Source organism: Mastomys coucha, unplaced genomic scaffold (assembly GCF_008632895.1).
Source record: "Mastomys coucha isolate ucsf_1 unplaced genomic scaffold, UCSF_Mcou_1 pScaffold10, whole genome shotgun sequence".
NCBI classification, from domain to species: domain Eukaryota; kingdom Metazoa; phylum Chordata; class Mammalia; order Rodentia; family Muridae; genus Mastomys; species Mastomys coucha.
This window is the reverse complement of record NW_022196892.1, coordinates 4662851-4690037: the sequence shown is the minus strand read 5'-3', so window position 1 is coordinate 4690037 and position 27187 is coordinate 4662851. Positions and strand designations below refer to the sequence as shown.

Genomic DNA, 27187 nt, shown 5'->3' with positions numbered 1-27187 from the left:
CCAAGGCAGCCCTGCCTGCTCCCCCAGCTAGAAATGGGATATTTCATGTAGCCACCCAGAGCTTAAGGACAGCCAGCTTTCCAGCCACAGCTGCCTCCCCTGCTATAGGTGGGATAATTCAGGAGGCTAGCCATGACTTGTCACAGCTACCCTTACTGATGGGGTATGATCATGGACTACTAAGGCCAGGAGTCTCTAGACTGGCCATGGCACCGCTTCTCATCCTCCTCATAACTGTCAGTCACAACATCCTGACTATAACTTCTATTACTCTTTCATAATCAAACATCCCAGTTGGGTAGTTTCCTGCCTTGTCAAAAAAGAAAAAAAGAAAAAATCTCGGAAGCTTGCTTTCCAACATCTCTGCTACCTAACTCCTAGAAATGTACTTTAGCCAGCTGCCATCAATCATCTTTCTGCCATCCCCTGTCTTCCAGGATGCAGGCAAGAAGCTCCCCTGGCAGATTATGCAGCCTAGTGCCCGGCCCAAAATATGGCTACCAGGAAATAGATTGTTTGTATTTAATAAATGATTAAAGAATAAAAGCGTGTGTGTATGTGTGTGTGTGTGTGTGCTCTCATGCTCAAGTGTGTGTGCATGTGCATGTTCATGTGGGTATGTGTGCATGTGAGTGTATGTGTGAGTGTGTGCATGTGTGTGAGTATATGTATATTTATGTGTATGTTACATGTGACTATATATGAGTGTATATGTGTGCATGTGTGTACATGTATGAGTGTATATGTCAGTATTTGTGTGTATATGTTACATATGAGTGTATATGTATATGAGTGCATGTGTGCATGTGTGTGTATGTGTGAGTGTGTGTATGTGTGTATGTGTATGTTACATGTAAGTGTATATGTATGTGAGTGTATGTATGTATGTGTATGTGTGAGTATGTATATGTGTGTGAGTGTATGTGTGAGTATTTGTGTGTATATGTTACATGTTTGTATATGTTACATGTGAGTGTATATGTATGTGAGTGTATGTGTGTGAGTGTATGTGTGTGTGCATGTGTGTGTGTGTGTGTGCACTCAAGTTTGTGTATTATGTGTATGTGAAAACTGGAGAACAACTTTGGATGCTGCCCCTCAAGAGCCATCCACCTTGGCTTTTTGAGACAGGTTCTTTCACTAACATAGAGCTCACAAAACAGGCCATCTGGCCACTGAGTCCCAGGAGTCTGCTTGACTCTGTCCGCCAAGTACAGGGTTACAAATGCATGTAACTATGCTTTGCTTTAAAAAAAGAAATACATGGGTTTAGGGCTCAGACTTCATGCTTTTGAGCCAAGCGGTTTACTTTCCTTTGCCTATTACCCTCCCCCAACCCACAGGGAATAAAATCAAAGCGAGCAAACTTAGAACCAGTGCCCACTTTCTTCATTTAGATCTCTGACTGAGGCCTTGGGTTCTTCTGAAGTAGAGAGGAGGACAAGGAAAGACTTGTTCCAGTGAGAGAATGCATCTTATCAAGATGACACAAAAAGATGTGGTTGCATGCATAGAACATCAGGGACACAGATAACCCTAAGGAACTAACTACTTCTCCGGTCCTCACTCCCCACCCCACAACTTTTAGAAATAGGTCGAGCCTGTTCACAGCAGCCCAAACATCTCAAATGTGAACCAACCCCACTTACCTGGGTTAACAGTGATGAATTTGCTATCCTCAGAAAATCGGTCCCCTCGGGACATAGGCTTTTTAGATGGCATTTCGGGCCTCCTGGGATCACTCCCTGAATAATGTTCCTCTGTGGCTGTTGGGGGCACTTGGGTGGCTGTGTCCACAAAGGGATCCAAGCCTGGGACAACATGGCCCGGCTGGTCTGTGGCAGGGGCAGGGTGGTCCTGCCTGTGCCCAGGTATAGTCTGATGTCCTCCCTCCTCCGCAGTCCTGTGAGGGGAAGAGGGGGTCGGGGCAGGTGCAGTCCGGTCACTCTCTGCGGCTGTGTGAGTAGTCTCACTCTTCTCCTTCTTCTCAGAGTCCTTCTCCTCCTCCTCGTGTTCCCGCTCACCATCCTCACTTTCGCTTTTCTCCTCCTTCTCCCCCTCCTCTGCACCCTCGCTGTCCTTCGTCGGTGCTGAGTCTCCATCCGGCCCGGGGGAAGCTAAGGCCTCAGTGGTGGCAAGGACTGGCCTCCCTGCCTGCTTGTTGGCTGCAGATGTAGTGGGAAGGCGTGTGGGCCATACGGTACTGGGGAAGGAGGAGATGCCACCACCACCGAAGCCCAGGCCTGCCAACAATGTGCTGGTGACCACAGAGGCCACTGTAGCTTGGCTGCCACTGGAGGAAGGACCCATCCCAGTTGCCATTGAAACAAATGAGAAGGGGATGCCGGAGGATGTCCAAGTAGAAGAGCCAGAGCTGATGGGGGCCATGTCTGCTGAAGAGGCAGGAGAGGCTGTTGGCTGAAAGGGCCACCCGGGGTGTGGAGAAAGGGAGATGAAGAAAAATGTAGAGAGTATCAGTAACCAAGAATCAGCTCAAGACCCTGTTCTGCAAACACTCAGATTTTAGTCTCCTGTATTATGGGTTTTCATAAGCTAGAGTGTAAAAGTTGACCACTGCTGGTCCTGGGTAACCAAGTCTTAACTTCAGTGGCTTTAAAATTACTTTGAATTAAAACATTAACTAGTGTACTGAACTCAGGTGTTCTCTGATATGGCTCAGGGCTGGCCTAGATGGGCAAAAAGAAGCATAAAGGTCCAGATTAACCCACCATGGGGAGGGGGTGGTAAGCGGCTATTCTACTGGTGACTGCCTAGCTCTGAGACATAGAAAACCAGCAGATGGAGTTAACACCACTATCATACAGCAAGGCAGTTAACAGAGCCAGCGGGAGGGTAACCAGCCCAGGTCAGCAATGGCAGCGGCAGAAGCAGCAGGTATACTCTGGACACGGGATCTAAGATGTAGTTTCTGTCTCTGCAGCTTCTTGTTGAATGCAGCCCAGCTACAGAGCCTTTGGAGTGTCTGCATTTCTCCACAGTACCATCTCTGCCTCCACAGACTGCAACACTCAGGGCAACCACAGGTCTTCCACTTAGGAAGTGCCACCTCTGTGCTGGGGCTCGGCATGCTACCCATTCTATGGGTAGGGAAACTGAGGCGTGTAGGGGATAGGGAGCTTATTCAAAGCACACCACTGTGAAGCCTCAGAGGCAGGGCTGCGTGTGGGCAAACCTCAGCTCATCCTTTCCTTATGCTGAACGGGGGCATATTCATATAAGACATCTTCTACCCAAACCAGGAAGTGTGCTGGGACAACAGCTTAAGCTCAGCTCTTACAAGCAGGTATAGAAAACTCCAAATGATACCTTACTACTTATACAAGTATAAAACGATTAATCAGAACAAGTCACATTTTCGAACTTCATCCAATTTCACATGGAGAACCCTGCAGTGTAAGGATAGCCATGAGTACTGAAAATCAACTCTCACATAAGAGTAAGCCCCAAACACAGAAAAGCCCTCTGAGTTTTGAGTTGACTCGTTGCCTCGCTGTGTGATGATGGGCCCATTTGCTTAACTCAGTTTCTTCGCCTTCACCCTAAGCTCTTTGAAGATGCAAACAGAATTACTTGTGTCTGAAAGCTGGGATATGCTTAGTGAGTTTCAGGTTACGATTATTCCCAGCACTGGTGATTTCTTATGAGTAGCTGTGGGTGACAACCTCTGGACTATACCATAAGGTGAGTGAAGGGCTCTGAAGGGAATAACTCCTGCATCATCTGATTCCAGGGATAATACAAAGTTACAGACCTGAAATATTTTTATTTTGACAAAATTATACATCAGAAGCCACCAATATTGCTGCATGGCAAAATGTATGCTCATCTCTGAACGGCTGCATGTGGGCAGTTCAACAACATTATGCTGACACCTTGTGGTCAGAGCTTTGACTGCATCCAAATTACCACCTGCAACAGAGTGCCCAGCGTTCGTGCTCCACTTACCACTCCTGTTTTCACAATCCTGGTCCCTTGGAAGATCCTGGTAGTGTTAGCTGAGAAACAAAGAGATTATGATATAAATAACACAATGCTCAGCTGTGCTCCCAATAAGACCCTCCTATGGACATAATTTTCATGGTACAAACTATTTCTTTGTATACTTTCCAACCATTTCAACACATTCCTCCTCCGAGTCATGCAGACATATTCAGATGACTGGGATCTAGCTGACTGTTCCTGTCAAGCAATTCATCTAAAGTTTGTAATTATTGTGGTTTTGTTTTACAGAGGCAGAACTTCAACCATAGTAAGATGCCCAGGATTCCAATTACACGTAATACCTGAGCAACTTCCACTCACATTAGGATGCATTTTCTTTTTCCTTTTTTGTAAGATTTATTTATTATGTATACATCATTTTGCCTGCAGGTATGCCCATAGGGCAGAAGGCGGCACCAGATCTCATTACAGATGGTTGTGAGCTACCATGTGGTTGCTGGGAACTGAACTCAGGACCTCTGGAAGAGCAACCAGTGCTCTTAACCTCTGAGCCATCTCTCTAGCCCAAGATGGATTTTCAAGTACTGTTGTGTTTCTGGGTTTCGTATATTTTTTTATTTCAATGGGATTGTATCACCCTAGTGTTTTTTTCTCTATTGCTCCTTTGGTTACCATTTCTCATCCTTTCAGTGACTCTAACACATATCTTGACAGTTTACCATTTTCTACATTTTTATTACATTTATGTATGTATTAATTAGAAGGTTGGGAATAGTGTGTTGGGGGGAGGGTGCCCATTGTGGAGACCAGAGGACAGCTAGGCGAAGTTGGTTCTCTCGATAAATCACGTGGGTCCTGAACACTGAGCTGGGCTCATCAGGTCTGGCTGTAAGTGCCTTCACAAATGGAGCTATCTTGCCAGCCCTATAATTTATCTTGAATTTATCCTTTTACTTTCCTGGCAACACCTCTATTGCTTTCCTCTTATTGTGTACTGCTGTGTACTCTCTTCCTATTTGTATCTGATGGTCTCTACATATGTTTTCATAGCCACTTGATTTTATCTTCGATGCCTGTAGCCCTATCTGGTGTTCATGCTTCCTATAGCTCTGCTCTCCTATGTGGGTAATCTTAAGCAATGCCACTTTGGTATCTATCAATGTGTATGAAGAGGCAAAGAATATGAAGTTTACCATGCTAGTCATTTTTAGTGTCTGCACCAGTAACACTCAGTGCAGTTGCTTTACTGTGCAGCTGACCTCTTCTCCAGCCATCTCCAGAACTTCCTTATCTTGTAAAATGAAACTTCAGGTACAAACTCACCGACTCATTTCATACATGAGTCCAAGGAACCACCATGTAGTGGTGTTTTCTATTTTTGTGCGTGACTACTCTAGATACTGTATATAAATGTGATCATGCATATTTGTATTTTTGTGACTAATGTATTTCATTTGGAATAATGTCCTTAAAGTCATCCCTGTAATGCAGGCATGGACCAGAATTCCTTTATTTTTTTTTTAAATGTCCAATAATTGTCTCTTGTGTGTCTCTATCACACCTGTTTAGTTATTCATCTGTTGAGGGACATTTGGCTCCTGAATAATGCTAAACATCATAATTTATAAAAGAAACATAACAATCTTTTTTGTGGCTAGTAAAATAGGGGCATTTTAAAAACTAAAGACCTGCCTCCTATACACACAGCATCAAAACACTGAAAAAAATGCCAGTTAACATCTGCTATGCATTTCTCCTAATCTAGAAATGACAAGGGACCTACACTCATTTCTGTTTGCCCTTCAAGTTTAAAACAAAACAACAACAACAAAAAAAAAAACCCAAACCTCAAACCATCCTGACTGTGCTATTAACTTCAGAGAGTCAACTGCTCCTCTTCTTGGACACATGGTGTCTATTTCATCACACATGTCCTCGACTGGCCCCATGGACACCTGAGTTCACAATTCCCAGCCTAGTGGTGCATTCATTTTGATTAAGCACAATGTGTACAGAGAGAACCGTGGAGACAGATCTATGAGTCAATACAACTGTTAGATTATGGGTCAAACAAGGCAGCCAGGAAAGTGAATCTAACCTGGGACAACATACAGCCTCCACGATCACTGAGCTATTCACACAGATGTGCACATCCTGCCTCCTTAATAAACGACAAATGGCTCCCAGGAGCTCTGCCTTCTATGTACTTTAAAGGGATTCAAAGAAGGCTGATAGACTCGGTAGCCATTCCCCAAGTTTGCTGGCTTTTTATTAGTCTTGAACAGTCTCTACCTAGGTAGCCATAGTACTGCTGACAAGATTACATGGGCCTTTCAGACTATGAGCCCTTTCCTGGGGATCAAGGGACCCAAGCAAATGCTGCTATAGTCCATTTCCTTCCAGGAAGTGTAAGGGCCAGGCATGGCTGCATTCTCTAGGCATGTGACTTTGTCTCTGAGATCTGATTCCATTCTACTACCAGACTGGCTTAGGTAATAGTGATCTCAGGAACTGCTGATGTTGATAACTCCTCAGGAACCACAGCAGCTCCAGGACCAACTATACATGAATCACGGAGGCTCCGATTTGCTTATGATGCAAGAAGTGTATAGGAATATAACTGATTCCCTTCTGATGTCTTTCAGTTCTTTAAGACCATCCTTAGGAAGGATCTGCCTAATGAATTTTCCATTCAGAGAGAAGGCTCCAGAAGTCTTGTCCCATGTCCAGAACACTGCATGCCCATCAGGCCAATTCTCAAGGTTGAAGAACTGGTGCAAGTGAGTGACGTACTCTACAGTGTCCTCGGCTGTCTATGAGCCTTAGAATAAGAACACAAACTCTGTTCAGTAGCTAAGAGATTTATCTCAAGTTCCTGACACTCTGAGCATAATTTGCCCTTTTGTGAAACCAAACCAAACTAAACCAACAACCCATCCCCAACAACAAAACAAACAAACAATACCCCAAAGAAAACCCCTACATGATCAGCTCTCACCTGTGATGCTGGGGTTGGGGTGAAGCAGCTGAGGGGGAACATGTCTGTAATGGGAGCCACGCTCTAAGTGCCTCTTGCTATTAGAACTGCTATTATATGTCATGGCAGGTAGAGTATATTTATTGGTACCTTAGTTTTGACTGCATTTTATTAATTTATTTACTTATTGTGTGTGCCTGTGTATACCTATCACAGTGTGTGCATGCCCTGGATATGCCCTTGGAGGTCAGAGGTCAACTTTCTGGAGTCAGTTTTCTCCTTCCACCCTGTGGATCCTGAGGATTGAACTTGGGTATGTTGAACAAGTGTCTTTACCTACACAGGTGCCTCACCAGACTAATGCTTTAGTCTACTACACAGACCATAAATATCATTATAGTCACTCTATATAGACCTCCATGTGGGTTCCCAGGCTCCCAGATACCATGTATACTTATTTCTAAAAACAGTTTCTATGAGGAAAACTTCTCTGGAATTCTTGAAGATCTTGTTTTCTTTATGAAAGCTTGTGTCTGGATAGGAGGTGAGTTTTGGACCTTGCTCTTTCTAGTTCCTAAGCAGTAGGAGACAGCTGAGTAGGAAAGGGCAGTGGGCAGATATTGCTGAAGGTCCAGGTTGGCACAGGACTAGCATGGGTTCCGAGGGAAAACCACTTTGCCTGTGTGGGGAGGTGTGACCAGAGGATCTGATTCTTTATCAACACAAGAAGTAACCTCCTGCCCATCTCTGAGCAGAAACAGTGGAGAACACCTGGGGACACAAGCCATTTTCAACAAGTCACTGTGACCAGACATTTAAAATGCTCCCTGGTTTGAATTTCTAGCTGATGGGGCCTTTTTAGAATTGCATTATACTATAAACCTTTAATTTTTCAGAGTCTATGCAGAAGCCAGGCCGTCCAGGGCTATTAATCAAAGGAGGCAGTTCTGCAACTCTCAGGCTCCCGGGCCAGGCAAGGGGCAGCCTAATCATGATTTATGGGTCTGAAGTTCCCAAGCCTGGCCGCAGGTTCCCTGACTGATCTACCTTCTCATTCCCTTTGCCACACAGACCCTGCCATGGCTCAAGGTTTTTTGCTCAACACAGGAAAGGATACATTCTAGCTATATGCGGACACAGATTTACTTATGGGAAAATGCAACTGTGGTAAATTTCAGTTAATTTTAAAAAGATGGGTGAAATCATTAGCAAAGAATTTTTAAATGCTACCTGTAAATTCCAGTTCCTTGGCAGAAATCTCTGCTGGAGAACCTCCTCTCTGTATTCACCATTTTCTACCTTTTCCTAGCAAACCTCACAAAAGCTGAAACTTTATGACAATTGAAAAGTTAAAGGTTTATAATATAATGCAATTCTAAAACTGGAGCGTTTGGATGTCACGATTCCTGGATTCCGAATGTTCAACTGGTTGAGCCTAAGCAAATACTTCACAACAACATATAAGATGTTGCTGGTTCACAGTCCTGTGATTTTTTTTTTTGGCTTATACTAATTATTTAATGCATGTCATCTGGTATTACTGTACAATGGCCCCTGTGGATGAGCCAGTAAATACTACCAGGTTTGGAGTGGCGAACAGCAGCTCTGAGAAGACACATAACATATTTTCTTAGCACGGCACAGCTGATGATTAGCAGCTGGGACTTGCACCCAGCACTGCTCGGCAGAGACCTGGCACTCTTTAGCACTCAATGTGCTTGCCAGTCACCAGGGCCATCTTGCTAGGATTCACATTCCTAGAGGCCCCACTGCCAAGATTGGGAAGCAGTTGGTTTGAGAAGGCCTTACGAGTGTGCAGAGCTTTCGGTCTTCCAGATGTTGCTGGTTCAACCTGTCCACATGCTTTATAGGGTTTGTAGTTTTATCTACAGTCCTGGCAGCCTCCAGGGGAAAGCCCAGATATTTAATTAGATCCACAATTCAAAAGCTAAGATTCAGCTGAGTTCAGTCAAATAAGCCCAGTCATACTCTGTTACAAAAAGACACAGGAAACAAAAATGGGGAAACAGTGGCCTGGTGACAGGCTATTCAGTTTATAGACAGTAAAGCCACCTGAGCAGCCAGCATCTCAGTATGGAGCCCAAGGCCCTGACCTTTAGTTTCACAATGGATTTGATGTCTGTTATGAAACTGGACCATAGTTGACTGCTGATTTCTGTAAATAATACTAGAACCAGGATTAGGTTGTGGTATGTAAGAGACTACATCTTACCATTACTTTGATAGAAAGTAAACTAATGTCTTGTATATGCCAAGCACATACTGATCTCCAACATGTCTATTTAAAGTTCTGGTACTTCTGGAGCCAGAGATGGCTCAGCTGTCAAAAGCACTTGCTCCTCTTGCAGAAGAACTGGGTTTGTTTCCTAATTGGCAACTTACAACTGTCTGTAATTGTAGTTTCAGGGTATCTTCCGCCCTCCTCTGGCCTCCACGGGTACTGCACGTTGTGGTACATTCACACACATGAAGCTACAATACTCATACCCATAAAATAAGTTAATAAATAAAATTACAATATTTCATTTATGAAATCTTTGGGCTGACTTTGCTTTTTTAAAAAAAATCACCCCATTAAAATGTGACAAGGTCAAGTTTTATTTGCTTCACCCTCAATTTGGTCCGAGATCCCCCTACAAGTCCCCAGTCAGCACAGAACATAGATCTCCAGACTGGGAACCGTAAAGACCCTGTACACACAGATTTTCCTGTGTGCCTTGCAAATTGGAAGGACAAATTTTATGTCTTGGGCTCTAGTTCTTAAAAGGCAGTGAAGGTCAGTCATGCTAGATATCTAAGAAAGAGGCCATGGCAGGACACTCTATGACATATTCTTTTTTTTTTTTTTTTCCCTGAGACAGGGTTTCTCTGTATAGTCCTGGCTATCCTGGAACTCACTCTGTAGACCAGGCTGGCCTCGAACTCATATTCTTAAATGGGAGGCACAGCTGGAAAATATCACTAAGACACTGCAAAAAAATATTCTCGCTTTCCCTCTCCTCTTCTGGAATCTCCAGAGACAGATCTTAATGACCAGAGCTCATTGAATATGGCTTATACCCGATATGGACCAAGTCCTTTTACTTCTGGCCAAGTCTCTAAGGGGCAGGCAGCCTGAAGCACATCAGAGGCATAGAGAGGATAAGCAGTCTTACCTTGAAAGAGCATTGTCTGGCTGAAGTCACTACGCATGTCGTTCCGACACACTGCCTGTACTCGGAATAGGTAAAGGCTATCGGGTGAGACATGGCTAATGGTGGCTTTCTGTGGGGGAAGAAAGAAAGGCACTGAGCTGGTTTTGAAAGCTCACAGATGTGGTGTAACCGAGACTAAGCCTGGGCATTCTGGGAGCCTGCAACTGCAAGCTTTCTCTGGAGAGAAGGAGTACTTAGAACCTGTTTTCGACACTGAAAAAACACCAGCACTGGTTCACAGCTTGGAACGTACCTTCAGCCTTCCTGTTCTCAAAGCCTAGATTTCTGTCATAATCACTGTGCCCTTAGAAACTGTAATTGTTATCCATAACAGCCTTCCCAGTTATTAGATAAAAGATCACCGGAGCCATGTCCACTTTAAATCAACAAGAAATTCTCTGCCTATATGGTTTTCTTCTTGTTGTTGTCTTAAGGCCTCCTTACAAAGAATAATAATCAATACAGTTATAAGATGTAACTTTGTCATACCACTTTCAAGCTGGGGGAGTCTGCAACATTTGCTCATGGGTCCAGCTTCTGCTACTTCCAGATGTGCTGTGTGGACAGGCCCAGCCACCTAACAAGGCTGTGTAGCACGGACCATGCAAACTCTGCTCATAGGGACACTGAACCTAGCAGGTAAGGGTCAGCGAGCTAGCCTGCATAATAGATCTGGCAGGTCATCAGCTAGTAGAGATAAAGTTTTACTGGCACATAAGCATAAATGGTGGTGGTGGTGGTGGTGGTGGTGGTGTGTGTGTGTGTGTGTTTGTGTGTGTGTATACTTTCACTCAATTACTGCCAAAGTTAAGAAGTTATGACAGACCATATCACCTGAAAGCCCAAAATACCCAGTGCCTGATCCTTTCTAGATTAAAGCTTGTTAACCGTCATCAGACACCATTGCCCACATCCAGGTCACCATTCCTTGATGCTTCACCTCAACAGACTTTAACACTGAGGAAGCCGAACATATCTACAAAGCAAGCACTGTTGCTTCTAGAGAACCAAGCAGTGAATGCCACTGGTCTCCAAAGGTTCTTTCTAATGGGTTCTGGGTCTCCTTGCAGAACCCTGGGCCAATCTGAACTGAACTACCAAGAAAGTTTTCCTTGTACAGCTACCATAAGCCCCTCCCTACACTGGTATTAGCATGTGACCATGGCAACACTGGTTGCTACAACTGGGAATAGCTTCCTCATGGGAACAGAGTGTTAAGGTCATGTCACTGAGCTACAGGCTTCATGAATTTCTCTTAGAAAAAAAAAACAGTGAATACCACCCACAGGGCCGTTCCGACAGCTTGTACTGAGAGACATAAGCTGGAAAATGCCTTGTGGTCACCAAAAGTTAGAGATGAGTATTGTCCTGAGTCAGCGCTCTTGACATGTGGCAGAAATAAATGAATTCTGTGTGCCTCAAAAGGAAAGAAAAGCCTCTAGAAATTCTTAGGAAATGGTACATGCTGTCAGAGCAGGACCTTCTGCACATCTCCTTCTCAGAATCCAATTTACTCCCCGTTCCCTAAACCTCTGCCCACACCTTCTATTCAGAGGAAAATCTTCACTTCATCTCTGTAGGAACTTAGGAGAATTCACTCCAGGCCAGTGTCTCTTTATCTCTGCATATTTAATTATTTTCCACTTAGAATAAGAAACAGAGGAAGAGCCTAGATGGTTTCTGCTGATTAACGTAAGCTCAACTTCAGGGAGAGATCCCTGATGGACTTCCACTGAGAAAAGAGAAAGGTTCAAACACACCATAACCTTGGGTGCCTTTCAATGCAGCTTGCTCTCGTTTCATGGAGGCCTCTGCTCCCTAATGTGACCCAGATAACAATGTCTAGTAGGGGAATTGAAAATATAAATGGAAATGAAGTAAAAGAATCTTCATCTAAAGGAATATGAGAAGTATTATTCTATAACTGATTGAATGGGCCCGGAGGACTTTCTATTGGGAGGGAAAAAAAGTGGTAAGTCATTAAGAGGCGCACTCAGAGCCGAAGCATTTTTCATGTGCATATACAATTACAGGCTTCATTATTCTGGTGCCTCCTTTGATTAACAATAAAGCATCGAGGCTTTCAAACCCAAATGTGTCACTTGGAGTTTCTGTGTAAAGTCTTAAAGCCTAGTGCTTGTGGGAGGTTTGCGATGATAAGGGAAGAAGACAGCTTCTACATGGGGATACTCAAAGGGCTAGGTTAGGGGGTCTGATGAGAGATTCTTACTTACATTTTAAACAGAAATGCTGACCTGGGGTCTGTGTGGTCAGATAGAGGGCAAATATGTCACGGCATGCATCTACAACAGCCCAGGACTCTAGCCCTGGCGCCTGGAGTCTAGCAGGCAATGTGTACTGACATGTGAGACGAAAGGGGTTGGTGGGGACTGTGGGCAGCAGCAGGCATAGCTGTGGCAGGAAAGATGAGGAGGTGGCAGCAGAGGTGGGGTAAGTGTAAGAGATAACACTCACACAGTGTTCCCTAACTGTGTGACCTGCAGTGATCTTAAATGACATATAATACTGTAACAACCTCATCGGAGGAAAGGGGCTTGTTAGCAGTGAATGAAAAGCAGCCAGGGTAAAAGAGAAAAATCTGTGTGTGTGTGTGTGTGTGTGTGTGTGTGTGTGTGTGTGTGAGAGAGAGAGAGAGAGAGAGAGAGACAGAGACAGAGAGACAGAGAGACAGACAGAGAGAGAGAGACAGAGACAGAGAGACAGACACAGACAGGCAGAGCAAGAAAGAGAGAGAGAGGCAGGTAGGTAGGTATGAGTGTGTATGAGTGTGTGAGCGTGAGCATCCATATGCTACATTACCTTTGTGGAAATAACAGGACCATATCAGGTGTGGTCTTTGCTTCCATTGTGCTTGACACACTGCCATGTTACCCAGGCTAGCTGGCCTCCCAGCTTCTATGGATCTTTTTTTCACAACCCCCTACTTCTCTATAGGAGGTGCTATATGAGGATTATGCGCCTAGACTCAGTCCAAGGGGGCCTTACCAAGTCCTTGTCACTGTCTTTTGTAAATGTCTTCTCCTTCTCATCCTCATTCTTGGTCCAGCTATAGGAGATCATGTAATTCATGATGGGCGGGTGGTAGATGGTTTCCGGTTGGCTCCAGGACACCTGCAGCGCTGTCTGGTTCAGAGGTTGCACCTTCATGTGGATGGGTGGAGAGCTGCAAACTGAAGACACAGGTAAGGTTAAAGGACATCAGCACTGCCTGCCACTCACATGTATGCCCTCTGACCTCAGGAAATGGTTCTCCAGTCAGCACCCACCCCTGGCCATCCACTGTTCCACACCAGGTCCCCTTCCTCTCTTCATCTGTTTATGCATCCATTTAGTGTGTGCATGTGCACACAAGCATGCACCCATCAGTGCCGTAGTGTGGAGGAGGATGGTAATGTTGAGTATCATTTCTCAGGAGTTAGCCACTGACCTGGAACTTTCCAAGGACAGGTCACTTACTCAGTGCTGAGGTCACCTGCTCTGCGGTTTCACTTTACACCTGGCTTTTTTTTTTTTTTTAAATATCGGTTCTGAAGATCAAACCCAGGTCTTTGTGATTACAGTGCAAGTACTTTGCTAACTGAGCCAGCTCTCTCTCTATTTTCTGAGACATAGTCTTGCTATATAGTCCAGGCTAGCCCCAAGGTTATGGTACTACTGCTTTAATCCCTTAAGTCTCAGGATTGCAGCCATGCTTAGCCCTGCCCTGCTCCCTACATCTTAGCTAAGTGAACACTCTGTTACTTCAGCCCTAAATACTCAGACCTGCAACTTTTCAGAACAAGAACATTCCCTCATCTAGCCTCATTACCGTTATTCTACCTAATAAAACACACACTGACTCAATAGGATTCTCGTACAATATCCATATTCAAATTTGCCCCCTTGTTTTAAAGACAACTTATGACTGCTACCTTTCTCCCCTGACCCTGGAGCTTTCTCCTCTGACTTTTCCTCAGGACAGACTCTTTGAAGAAGCCAGGGCATTTGACTGGAGGACCAGACAGCTAGCAAACTAAGTCAGGCTAATCTGTCTTTCCATCCCTGTAGCTCAGAAGCTTAAGGAGACATGACAGGGCCACGTCTGTCCAGGGCCAACTCCCCATGGTATTGAAGGCTCCAGATCAGCCTGTAGGATGGTGGGTATGGCACATGTTTGCTCTGTATGGTCAAGTGTGCCACCCCTCATTTTCCTAAGGCAGTCAAACCTGTCTCGAGACACAAACAAATGTCTCCACAGGGCCTGTTTCCCTCAGTCTCCAAGGAGAAAATACACATTTTGGAAGGAAATGTGCAAAGGACTGGACAGATGCCAGGAAGGAGACCCTCATATCCTGCAGAAGCACTTCAGAGAAGGATCCGACTCCACCCCGGGCTGACTTCCTTGTGGAAGGCTCTTTCGATTGAGAGCTGAGCCAAGTCTACGTGGGGAGAGGTTGGGGAAGAAGTGGAGGCAAGAGGAAGGGACAGGACCATGGTACAGGACCATGATGGGACCAAAGCAGGACGATGGGTAAGCCAGGACTGGGAAGCTAGGAGGCCAGGTTAAAATTCTGGCCTTTCTTCCTGAAGCCTGGAAACCAATACAAAAGAAAGCCCAGAGTGTTTTGATGATGACGTTGCTCTGACAAAGACTCCTATGCCCCCAAGGTGGAGGAGGAGGAGGCTTGTCTAGGTGTCCATACCACTGTCTGCACACTAAGCCCAGGACTGGGACTAGAAAGATTGCAAGTTCTAGAACAAATAATGAGGAACTGAGATGTCAGGCCATGGGAGGGACTTACGAGCTGGGGAGTAATAGAACAGCTGCTGGCTCTGTGAGGAGCTAAGTGAGAGGTAAACCCACTCCCAGCCATTCTTGGGAACAGAACAGAACCTTCTAGAAGCCCCCAAGAGACCCACACCTCTTTTCCGGACCCAGACTCCCAAACCTAAGGCAGTCTCTGGAGCCTCTGGCCACACTCCTTTAGAGAGGCACTCAGGCTGCAGCTGTGAGGGAGAGCAGCCCTGCCTGGCAAGAGGCTCCTTTGCATCTGTTGGAGAAATGTGCTTTGTGTGGCTTCAACAGGAAGATGTGGGGATTGGTGAGGCATGCTCCTTGCCCTTCACAGCTCCTCGATGCGAGGGGTGGGCATCAAGCTGCCACACATTTGCCTTCAAAGACTATGAAGACTGCTGGGATGGGTAAATGTGACATAACAGAAGAAAAACACTAGGGGGCGACAAGGTACTGTTTTTTTTTTTAAATAGTCCTATTTGCTAGGCTTCTCCAGACAGCACAAAGGGGAGGGAGGAAAAAGTCAGCAAAGATCCACAGATCCATCCTTTTTAACTTTAGCAGTGGGGCCAGATTTATCTATTGGCAATATTCTATACTCTGCACTGATTACCTAATGTCCACAGCTCTCACTTCCCACCATGTTCATGTTCCCTCTTTCCTTGTGTTTCCTGAAGCCAGTCCCTTCCCTGCTGCAATCAGTGATGGCCCCGAGGGACACATTTCTCCAGCAGTTACATCACAACCACATAAATAATCTTAGCACCCACATGCAGATGCACCATCCTTATTTATTTTTTGAAATGAAAATGGCCGGGCTTTTCTATGCAGAGTAAGATGATTCATATAGTACAAAAAAGCAAGAAGAAAGTTAAAAAGATGCACTCTAAATGTCGCTGTGACCATAGACAATGGCTGCAAACATTTTAGGATCCAATGTCTGCTATATTATCTACCTCTCCCTATATATGTGAAATAGGATTACATACAATTTGATATAGAAAAAATAAAATAAAAATGGGCTAGATGTGGTGGTGCATGCCAACAATCGCAGACACTCTGAGGCCGAGGCAGGAGTTTCTTAAATCTGAGCCCAGGCTAAGCAACCCTGTCTCAAAAAACAAATAAATCAAACAAACCAACAAGGACATCAGAGGCATCAGGTCTGTAGGTAAGTTAATAATGGAGTCAGGAAGCTGCACCTATAATTAAAAGCGTTAGATACCTCATCGCTTTGAGTGGCAAATGTAGAGTTAAGGTCTCAGGGGACAGGACCACCTGCTGGGGAAGGAGACTGTAATTACAGTGGTCGCCCAAGACACATACTTGCCTCAGCTTGCCCAGACCAGGCCACAGGTAGCAAGACGTTGAGCAAGGAGCCTTCCTCACATGAGCCCAAGAAGAGAGAAACCTCTTCTTGTTCTATTCCCAAGCTTGTTTCTCATCTTCTGAGAGAGTGAGCTTTTGAACAATGGGGATAATGCGGAAGAGGCCTTTGCAGAATACTGTACCAGAAGGACCCAGAATAGAGTTTGGCATTCATATCAATAAAAAGTGCACATCGGAAATATTTTTGGCTATGAGAGTCACATGGTCTCCCTTGCCTTCAAAGCACAAAGCCGCAGAGGCAGTGAGCACGTGAGGGTGACTGTGCCCAGAACTTACGCACTGATGCTAAATTTCAGTCCTGTATGATCCCCGTGGGTCTTGAACTGTGAACTTTTTTGTATTGTTTATAAAGGTACGAACATCCCAGTTCACATTATACAAAAATTGGTGGTGGGCGAGGTTTTCATGATGAAAAGGGGTGCGTGTGTTTATATTCTCGGCACGGAATCCAACCCCTGAGCACAGCTCACAGGCAGCTTCTCCACGGAGCCGAGACCCTTCACAGCACTCACCCTGAATCACTCGCCGCTTCACTGACTATCTGGAACAAGCCACCTTCCCCCACCTGAGTAAGGTGCAGGTGACATCTCTTTGGTTGTGTTCTGTACACTGCTCGAGTCTACAGCAGCGGCTGACGTGTGTGTGTGTGTGTGTGTGTGTGTGTGTGTGTGTGTGTGTGTGTGTATTTGAATACCAAGCAAGCGGATGACACTGGTGTAAGATCCTTAGCCATTCCCTGGCCTTCAGGCCTGTGGGATGTGACTCCTTCTATTTCTAAAGTCCCAGGTTTTTACCTTGCTCCTTAGTCACTTGTATCTGCCAGCTTTCCCCAAGCTGGTGATCTGCCTTCGATATCACATAGCTCCTCTGCTCCTTTGTACCTCCTCTTCACCTCCCCGCTCCTCTGCCTCAGCTGTGAGGACCTCCAGAGAAGGGACTACACCACTGATCACTAGCACCCTGTGGATGGTCAGAGATATCATCCTTAGAAATGATTTTGTTCCTTCGCTCCACTGAGAAAGATCCCATCCACACAGTCAGGCCACCCAGCTCACTCTTGCTGCCACATTCAAGGACTTCGGTTTATGTGGAAACCCTGTCTATGTTCTCTACATCGCCCCTCTCACCAAGGGGGTGTGTGTGACTCAGGAAACACATCCAGTCTCCAGAAGCAGCAAGTGCTACTCCAGGCTGGAGAAAGAGTGAGAGGCCAGCTTGAGCCTGTGCCTAGGGTTCTGCTGGTGCGTGCAGTTAGGGAACCATAGCACTAAATAAGGCCTTCCTTTCAAGCCCAGAAAGAAAGAAACCAGAAAGAGTGCACAGTTCTATAGAAGGGTTTCAGAAAGCTGGTGTATCCAAGTGTGGGACTTGGAATCTTGTGGTCTTTTTCCTCCTCATCTGTACAATGGGCTGCTGTATGTAATGGCTTCCTCATAGGATTGGAGTGAATGTAACAGGCACACTGTAAGTAAAGTACAGGTTGTGGGTCTTGGGCCCACTGGACATTCATGCTCAATAGCTTTTATTCATAAGTCTGGATGTTGAAATCAGGTCAGCTAGAACAGCAGAGCAAGGATCTCCTGTAGACTAGGGGTGTGTTTATCTTTACCACAGTTCCCACCACACCCTATTTCTCTTACAGTCTCTTCATCCACAGCCTGACTCCCAAGGCCAGGAGTGTAGTGGCAGCTACCTAATTTTTACATCCTTCCTTCCCTAGTGATGGACTTTGCAACCCCTGACATCTGGGACATTTTGACACGTCCTTTTGTATAAAATCAAAGCCTTTTAACCATGCAGGAGGTACCACACCCTGCTCGCTAAACAAACAGCCCCAGTGAGGTGGTTGTGACATCAGTCCTTCCCTTCCCAGGGCCTGATTACATGCTCACTGGGGACTGATTGCTTTTCACAGATATGCAGGATGACACTCCCTAGCAGCACTGAGAATTCCTGCTTTTCCACTGAACCACCTTTAACTATGAGGCCAGCTTTCGTTAAATAATGAAGAGGCTTCTAACTGAGCACCTGAGGTCCTCTGATTTTACATCAATGTCAAGGATATTTTCTCAGAGGTTCCAAAAGCCAATCTAAGTCTCCCCTGACCCTTCTTATTTTGGGATTTAGGTGAAGTACTGGAATATGCTCTGATGAGAGTCAGTGTGATCCCCCCTACCCCCAGTGTCTTAAGCTGTTGGAGTAAACAGTTACTCCAGGGACCACCATTCAGAACCTCCACTTGAGGCAATGGGCCAACTGTGGATCAATGTGAAAGACAGACTGCTCAAACATAGTACTTAGGCATAGGCTTAACTATTTCATATCCTATCCATAGCAACAGAAGCCAGGCCAGGGTGGAGAGGGGGTGATGCCATGCACACACAGGGGTGACACATTACCCCAGCTCAGCTCAAGAGCCCTTAAATACAGGGAACTTTCCAGAGACCTGGCATGAGGAGAAAGGTCTCTTACTGTATCAGAATCCCCACAGAAGACCAGACAGGACTAAAAACCCAAAACCCTAGAAATCTTGGTGCCTCAGAATGTCAACCCGCCCCCCTTTCTTCCATGTCATGAAAGGCACACTACTCTGAAGAAGGTACAGGAACTAGAGAACAATTTAAAGTGACCCTGGCATGATCTGCCTTCCCATCTTCCAAAGAACATGACGTGAGGGCTGCCAAGAACATGCTGCCTGAAGGCAAGCTCTGCCCTCATCTCTGACGGTTCATACAAACACACAAATGTATGATCCAGGAAGAACATCTCCAATCAGTCTGAGGACTCCACAGGCCTGGAGACCAAGTCACTAAGCAGAACGGGAGACATAGAGTGTGAGATGACTCAGCCTGATTTGAACCTGGGAGAGAAGCAGAAAGCAGCTGTTTGTTCCCTCATGTTCCCTGTCTCTAATCCCATCTCCATGATGATATCAAGACATCAGAAGGTTATTCAAACTGCTCAGAGCATGAACACTATCCTATGTGGGCACCAGGCGTCAACACCGCAGCCTTTTAACAGTGGCTTCTTCCGGAGCTAACAGCACTTGCACAAAAGGTCCCTTCTCTTTCATGCTTCCCTCATCTCTTCCATTCATGCACCTCTCCTTTTATTAGTAGCCAAGGGGAAGGGAAATCTCAAGAATATCTCCAGAACAGTCTCTACCTCCTGCGAGTTCCTCTGAAACCAAAGGCAACCCAAGCACCACTCTTCCAGAGTGAGAAATGAGGGTACAAGTCCCAGTCCTTCAAGCCATTATGGGGAAGCTATAGACACAAGCAGTGGTCCCACCATGGAGCATCTATGGTTCTTACCTTGTGCTGTGGGCAGCTATAAACACATGTGGTGGTATCCACCACCAAGTGTCTAGATGGTACTCATTACTGAGCACGTATGGCCTTTATCTTGTGCTGTTCTGGATGACATGTTGGACATCCTCTATGATTTTTATGAAGCTTCTAGTTTTCCATTAGCTTGTTTGAGAGCTAAGACTTGATAGGATCAGTTATTCATTTACTCAAAAGATGAACATAAGCTAGCATGAGCCTTGACTTTTTGGAGGTCAGTCTGGCAGGGCAAAGGATAACCATCACCAAAGCCTCAAACTCAAGCTCTTAACTTGGGTCTCTTAATCTTAAGGTCTCTAGAGAGAATTCAATGAAACTGGAGACTTGGATGAGAAAGGACGCCATTGTTTTCACTAATATCTTATTTCTTTACATCTCAAACGCTGGCAGCAAATTGCCAATGCTCACAGGATTGGCGTGACATCATGGGTGGCTGAGTCTAATGGTGAACAGCCCTGTTCAATCTTGCAAGCTAAGTGTCCTCACCAGAAAGAAAGCAAAGAAGTGTAGTGGTTTGAATGAGAACGACCTGCCCTATCCTACCCCAATTCATGTTATTTGAATATGTCGCCCATAATTGGTAGAGTTGTTTGGGTAGATTTAGGAGATGTGGCCTTGCTGGAGGAAGTATGTCACTGGGGTGGGCTTTGAGAACTTAAGGCCTCCCCATGCTCCCATCTCTGCTCTGTTTTTGTGGCTCAGGATGTGAGGTCTCAGCATCCTGTCACAGCCATCATACCTGCCGACTACCTCACCCTGCTGCTATGGCCTCTATGGGAAATGTAAGCCCAAATAAACTCTCTTCTATAAGTTACCTTGATCAAGGTGTTTCACCACATCAATGGAAGAGTTGATTAAAAAATAGTGTGTGTGTGTGTATGTCTGTATGTGTGTACAGTATAATACAATTTAAAAATATTCTCATATCTACAGATAGCTAGCTTTTTTATCATTTATATTTTATTGTATCGCATCTAAAATTACTAATAAATCTGAAGCCTATGGGTGGATATTTCCCAGATGGATTCACTGGGGGTTAGAATTAATGTCAGCCCAAGGTTTATACACTTGCAGCACTAAGGAACATAGTGACGCTCTTTTAACAATAATATTATAATAGCATCGAGAAAAGTTTGAAAAGAACCTGAATCTGGATTTGTAGGGTGGATTGGCGGGAGACCTGCTGAGCAGAGAGAGGCTGAACTGAATCCTCAATGATAAGCAGGTGTTTAAATGGTGAATGGGGAAGGTGACAGATAGGCTGGGTTAGGCTGTCGTGGCCCTGCCGTGAGGATGTGGGCAGAAAACACAGAAAAGCATGTTGCCAGACTAGAACCCAAAGCTGCTAAGGATTGGAGTCAAGATTCTTCTCAAATAGGTCTAACTCCAGAAGTCAGGTTCTGCTAAGTAGCTACCTATGGGGGACTCTGGTTACAGGGGTCCTAAGTTCAGTTGAACACCAGGCTGATGACTTCAAGCCTTCCCTTCTATACTGCCTTGCAACGTTCCCACTAAACGCAGAGGTATCTGCTCCACCACTGTAAGCAGCTCTGAACTGGAACATTTTTTTTTTTTTCAGCAAATAAGAGTTAGAGCTAGTTGCAACGAGCTCTGAAGCTCTGAAGTGGTCCTGGTGGTATTGCTGTAGTGTGCTCCATGCTCAACAAACAGGCTGCCTGGGGAGGCAGAATACAAATGCCATGTCAGAGCTCCAAGTGTGCATTCTGGACTTTCCCAGCCCCTTGGACTACTCCGGAGTCTGTTTTATTCATGATGTTTCTCATCATCTGCGGGCTAATGGCCATGGGAGGTGTCCACATCCTGTACAGGAAAGAGCATTGTTTGGTTTGACACTAAGGGAGGTGGCAGAGGTCAGAAGGGTCCACCTTCCAGGCCACATTTAATGAAAACAGCTGAGCCTTGAGTCCTGAGTGGAAGACTGGATTTCTTCCACATTCTCTGGGATGCTGTTTCCCTTTACCTTGAACACACTGTGACACTGAGCCAAAAGAACAAAGTGGACTGGCTCCACCGTACCTGCGCATTCCTTCAAGGTGGGGCTTCCATCTCACGGACCTAGGTCTACACATGGACTCACAATAGGAGATCTGTGTCAGAGACCCAGCAACCCTGCCCTGTGGCGAGGTTTCCTGAGGTGCAAAGTCATATTTCTGACTGCTAGGATGATTTTACAGCTATGAAAAAACAAAACAAAACAACAACAACAACAAAAAAAAAACCCAGCAGTGTCACATCAAAGAGAGGTCCCAAGGCATCTTTGGCAACCAAGAGATGAGCTCTGTATAACAGTCTAACAGTCTATAAGCTGTCTTTTTAAACCATCTCAACAGACATGATTAAAAAAAAAGTTACATGTGTCCCCCAGGGACAGGTTAGCTGGGCTTTCATTGAAATAAGTTAGGGTTAGGAAGTGTGGACAAGATTAGGAATGGGTAGTGGCCTCTAGGAAACCCTGTGCCTATACCTATTAAATACCAGTCTTATCCATGCAGGAGAAGGAGCCAGCTCTGACACTAGGCTGTTTCTAACAACTGGGTCCATATGCTCCAAGGAGCTCAGGCTTTGGGTTTGGTAACAGCTTTAAGAGGTCAGCCTATTCCTCTTTGAGAAGACTCCTCTCTTATGAGAAGCTTTTCCTGGTGCCAGCCAAGAAACATTGCTCTGGGCACTAGATAACAGCCGACTGCCCTCAGCCAGGCAGTGTGTGCTCCATGCAAGGGGAGAGCTGACATGTGAGAGTCAAGACAGGAATCTCAATCCAAAACAATGCATTGGAATTAAAACACTCACACAATCCATGCACACACGCACAGGATATCTGCCCACGATCAGTGGCAAAACCATAAGCCCCCTGGTGCTGAGTGGTTAAAAGCCAAGAATGACTGTAGAGTCAGGCTCCCAAGGCTCCCCCAGCTGTATTCATGGCTCTTCCTACTTATCAGCAGCCGGTGGAGTGGCTGTTTCTTAGGTCATGAGAAAGTGAGGGTCATGCCCATATCCTTGGATGGTAGTTAAAAAGAATAGCACCTCCAAGGAGGCTGGAGGAATAACTGGTAAGAACGGGGAGATCCTCTGACTTTGCAGAGAGATGCCTGCAATCTCAGCACCCCATGCTTCATGAGCAGTGACTGCTGTTTAGCAAGAAAGAGGAAGTATATTGTGCTGGGAGGAAGGACACTGTTAGCCTTTATTAATTTCCACATGGTTGTTCACAAGCACCACCGTGCCCACATGAATAAGCCCAATGTCAGAACAGATTTATCTGGTGAGCAAAAGAAAGTAGAAGCTGTGGGAGGGAAGCTAAGTTGGCCTTGAAGCTCAAATTCTGCCTACCTGTCTGGAGACAGAGAGGATTAAGTAATTAGGTAATATTTATAACGTGTGAAAACGATTGACAGCCCCTGGCACCTGCCACCAGAATTGGCTCAATAGCTCCCAAGCCCAGGCAGCAGTGGTACCCGGGTACATCTTGACTCCAGCCAGCACCTGCCAGTCTAAGCACTTTCTATGCTGTTAGGTTGCTCTCCTAGACAGTGAAGCAAGTCCACTCATCATGGCTGTTTTGAAATGAACACTTATATTTGGGAGAATTTTGTGTACAGTAGAAGAAGCCCTCTGGCTGTAGGTGCTGTGAGTCATGTATCCCCATTCTACAAATGCCTAGGTATGCTCTTGCTGTATGAGAACCTAGCCTGGATAAACGGCAAATGCTCTGACTGGGCCAACTCTAGAGCAAGGCTCTCTTTTTCCTGGCCATGCAGCATACTTCCTTCCTTCCTTCCTCCACCCATCCATCCATCCATCCATCCATCCATCCATCCATCCATCCATCCATCTATCCATCCATCTATCCATCCATCCTCATACTCACGGAAGAGTTAGCAATGATGAGAGTGACAACTACCTAAGAGATACAGAGTCTTATCACATCATAGTACTTGTAGGTAGTAAAAGAAAGATATATTCTAAAACAAATGTCAAGAGAGGCCATAGGAGAAAAGGATGGGTGTCCTCCCAAGCAGCCAGACCAAAGCAGCCACGAGACTTCCCTTGGAAGGACACTTTAGGCAGAGCTATGAAGGTTGAAAAGCACCAGTTTGGTGCAGAGGGAGGTCAAGTGTCCTGAGCCAGAAGGTGCAGGCTGCTGGGGCTAGAGCACATCAGCGAGTTGACGTCAAAGGAAGTGACATGCAAGATAGGTCAGGGGAAGGGGCAGGACTCACGGATCACAGTATCTACATTTCTCTTCCTGTTGCTGTGATGAGATACTCTGATAAAGATAATTTAAGGGAGAAAGGGCTTATTTTTAGCTCACAGTTTAAGGTACCATCCATCATGGCTGGGAAGTCAAGGCACCAGGAGCCTGAAGACCTTAGTCACTCTACACCCACAGTCAGGAAACAGCAGTAGATGCATGTACTCAGCTCACTGTCTCCTTTTTATTCAGGCTAAGCCTCAAATCCAGAGAATGGTCCTGTCCATAATTAAGATGGCTCTTCCCACATCAGTTGATGTGATAAAGATAATTCTCTACAGGCATGCCCACAGGCCCATCTCCTAGCTGATTTTATATTCTGTCAAGTTGACACTAACCATCAAGAACAGTAACTTTCCCAGAAGGGTTTCAACAGTTACAAACAGCTCAGCTTCACACTTCTTCCAGGAAGCATAGCCCCTTATTCTGAAATGTGAGCTTCAGTGACCATGTCATAGATACCATTCTCACCTACATGTACACAGGACTCACTGCCCACCTATACACCAGAAGTGCCAGGATCTGCACAGAACCTTCCATATCTCTGAGTTTATATGATCTGTTCCACAGACTGTCACGTTTAAAAGGTCATAGGCAGACAAGGGGAAGGATGACTGCACACAAGAATACATGTGTAGGCCTTAAGCCTGAGCCTTGGGTGCTGGCCTCTCAATCCTAGTGTCTAACACTGCCACAGGCTATGCCATAGGCCTCAGGTTGTCCCATCGGCCCAGTGAACAGGGAATGGCTGTGACCCTGCTATGATGCTAGATAGTGTGTGAGGTTTCACTAATGCATATACCCCTCTATTTAGAAGTCCCACTTGATGTGGGCATGCTGGCTTTCTAGGGGTTGACCCTATGACCAAGACCTCAGTAGCTCATATAAGAAGCACCCGAGCTAACCTGGCAAAGCACATTATAATGGTGAGAAAGGTAGTCTGTGAGGGTTGGTTTCAAATACCAACTTGCTACAACTTAGCCTCAGTGAAGCAGGGAAACTTAAGAACTGTCTATAGCAAACTGGCCCATGGACATGTCTGTATAGGATTATCTTGACTTGCCCTGCTGCCTGCCACCGCCACTGCCCGCTGCTGATTTCTTTGCTAGTATTTGAACCAGCTTTTCTGAGCTTCCAGTATACACTGAGGATGAGTGGCTCTCTAGAAGCCCTCTAGGCCAGTGCTACTCAAGCTTCCTAATGCTGTGACCCTTTAGTACAGTTCATGTTGTGGTGATTTCCATCCATAAAATTATTTTCATTGCTATTTCATAACTGTAATTTTGCTACTGTTATGAATCACGATGCAAATATCTTATACGCAACCTCTGAGGGGCTTGTAAACCACAGGGTAAGAATCTCTGCTTTAGGCCTTTGGCACCAAATTGGAACTGGTGAATGTACAAAGGAACTGCATGAACTAAGCAACTGTGCCAACCTGTTGGGTGTGGGACAACTGCTGGGGAACTACTTTAATTATATTGTGTAAGCTGATTTATAAAATCCTTTTGTCTGTCTATCAATCTATCTGCCTATCTATCTATCTATCTATCTATCTATCTATCTATCTATCTATCTATCTATCTATCTATCTATGCATCTATCTATGTATCCATCTATCTGTCAATCTATCTATGCATCTATCTATGTATCCATCTATCTGTCAATCTATCTATCTATCTATCTATCTATCTATCTATCTATCATCTATCTATCCATCTATCTATCTATCTATCTATCTACCTACCTACCTACCTACCTACCTATCTTTCTATCTATCCACCCCATCCATCCTGTGGGAGACTGCCATCCCTAACTGGACACATCTAAGTCCTGATCACTTTACCTGACTTCAAAAATTTCTAGCAGCCCCCTGTTAGTCTTGTAGACTCTACTACAATTTTTTTTTTAACCAATACAGCCAATGTGAGAGGCTCATGTACCTGTTCAGATCACTGAACCAGGGCTGTAAAAATGTTATCACAATATCCTATCAACCTTCCTGTCTCCGCATAGGTCCATCTTCCCTGCCCTATCTAACCTTGCTTCCCTTTGTCCACTGTTCTATGAGGCTTCCTATACCCAAGGACCTTTGCAAATAACCTTTTCCTCCAGATCTCTGCAGGATTACCTTCCTGCACCCCCAGTGGCTAATCCCATAATCACGGACTTGGTAGTCTATACATGGAACACCCAAGATAACTTGGCAGAACAAATAACACCAAGCACATAAAGAATGCTGAACTGCCCTGCTCAAGGAAGACCTCTTCTACTCTTAGTACATGACTGATTTCCTGTAAAACCAAAACTACCTGGGTATGAAGGCCCCTTCATGCTTTGTTTATTTCTTCCATTCACAATTTAGAATGTCTGTGTATCTGTCTATATGTATGTAAGTGGGTAGGCAATTAGATAGGATGTGTGTGTGTGTGTGTGTATGTATGTATGTGTGTGTTCCTATGCATGCACACGTACATGTGCATAGTGGCAGCATGGGATGGGGATTGGGGGTTGGTTATGTGTGCACATGGAGGTCAAAGGTCAACAACCAGACTTCTATCACCTAGGATTTTGAAATAAGATCTCCCGCTGAACCTGGAGTGAGACCAGCCAGCTAGTGAGTTCAGGGAATCCTCCTGTGTGATCACAGATGTGTGCCCCAGCTACTGGCTTTTATCTGGAAATCCAAAGCTAGGTCTTCATGTTTGCACAGCAAGCCAGTTATCCACAGACTCATCTTCCCAGTCCCCATGATGCTTACCTTTTCTTCTAGTGCCTAATGATACCCAACAAATATGAGAGAAGACCTGGATGAAGGCATTCTGAAAATTAAATAAATCGTATGTGAATGTAGAGAGGCCAGCATAGCATCTGGCACCACCAACCTCTTCCTGGGCACAGCCACTCTCCTTGGTAACCTTTTCAAAGGCAGCTGAACATACACATGAAGATAAATCAACTGGTTGCAAAACAGTGGGTAAAGCAGGCAATTTCAGCTATGGTTTGAATATGCCTTGTCTCCATCCAAACTTGTGTTGAAGCATGGTCCTCAATTAAATACACACTGGTGAGGATTTAAGAGAGAGAGGGGTTCCACCCTCATTAAGAAACTGATGTAGTGCCGGGCGGTGGTGGCTCACGCCTTTAATCCCAGCATTTGGGAGGCAGAGGAAGGCGGATTTCTGAGTTCGAGGCCAGCCTGGTCTACAGAGTGAGTTCCAGGAC

The 27187-nt window shown here is 45.3% G+C and overlaps 1 protein-coding gene across 2 annotated transcripts in view; it reads right to left on the bottom strand.

Annotated features, from left to right (window-relative positions):
* Ptprg (protein tyrosine phosphatase receptor type G) overlaps positions 1–27187 on the bottom strand; it is a 680661-nt gene that overhangs the window by 82389 nt on the left and 571085 nt on the right. For both annotated transcript variants that reach the window (XM_031344861.1, XM_031344870.1), the window contains exons 9-12: positions 13162–13346; positions 10117–10225; positions 3967–4016; positions 1650–2418 (exon numbers count right to left, since the gene is read on the bottom strand). In XM_031344861.1, coding sequence (XP_031200721.1) covers positions 1650–2418; positions 3967–4016; positions 10117–10225; positions 13162–13346 — 1113 coding nt within the window. The remainder of the gene's footprint in view (positions 1–1649; positions 2419–3966; positions 4017–10116; positions 10226–13161; positions 13347–27187) is intronic.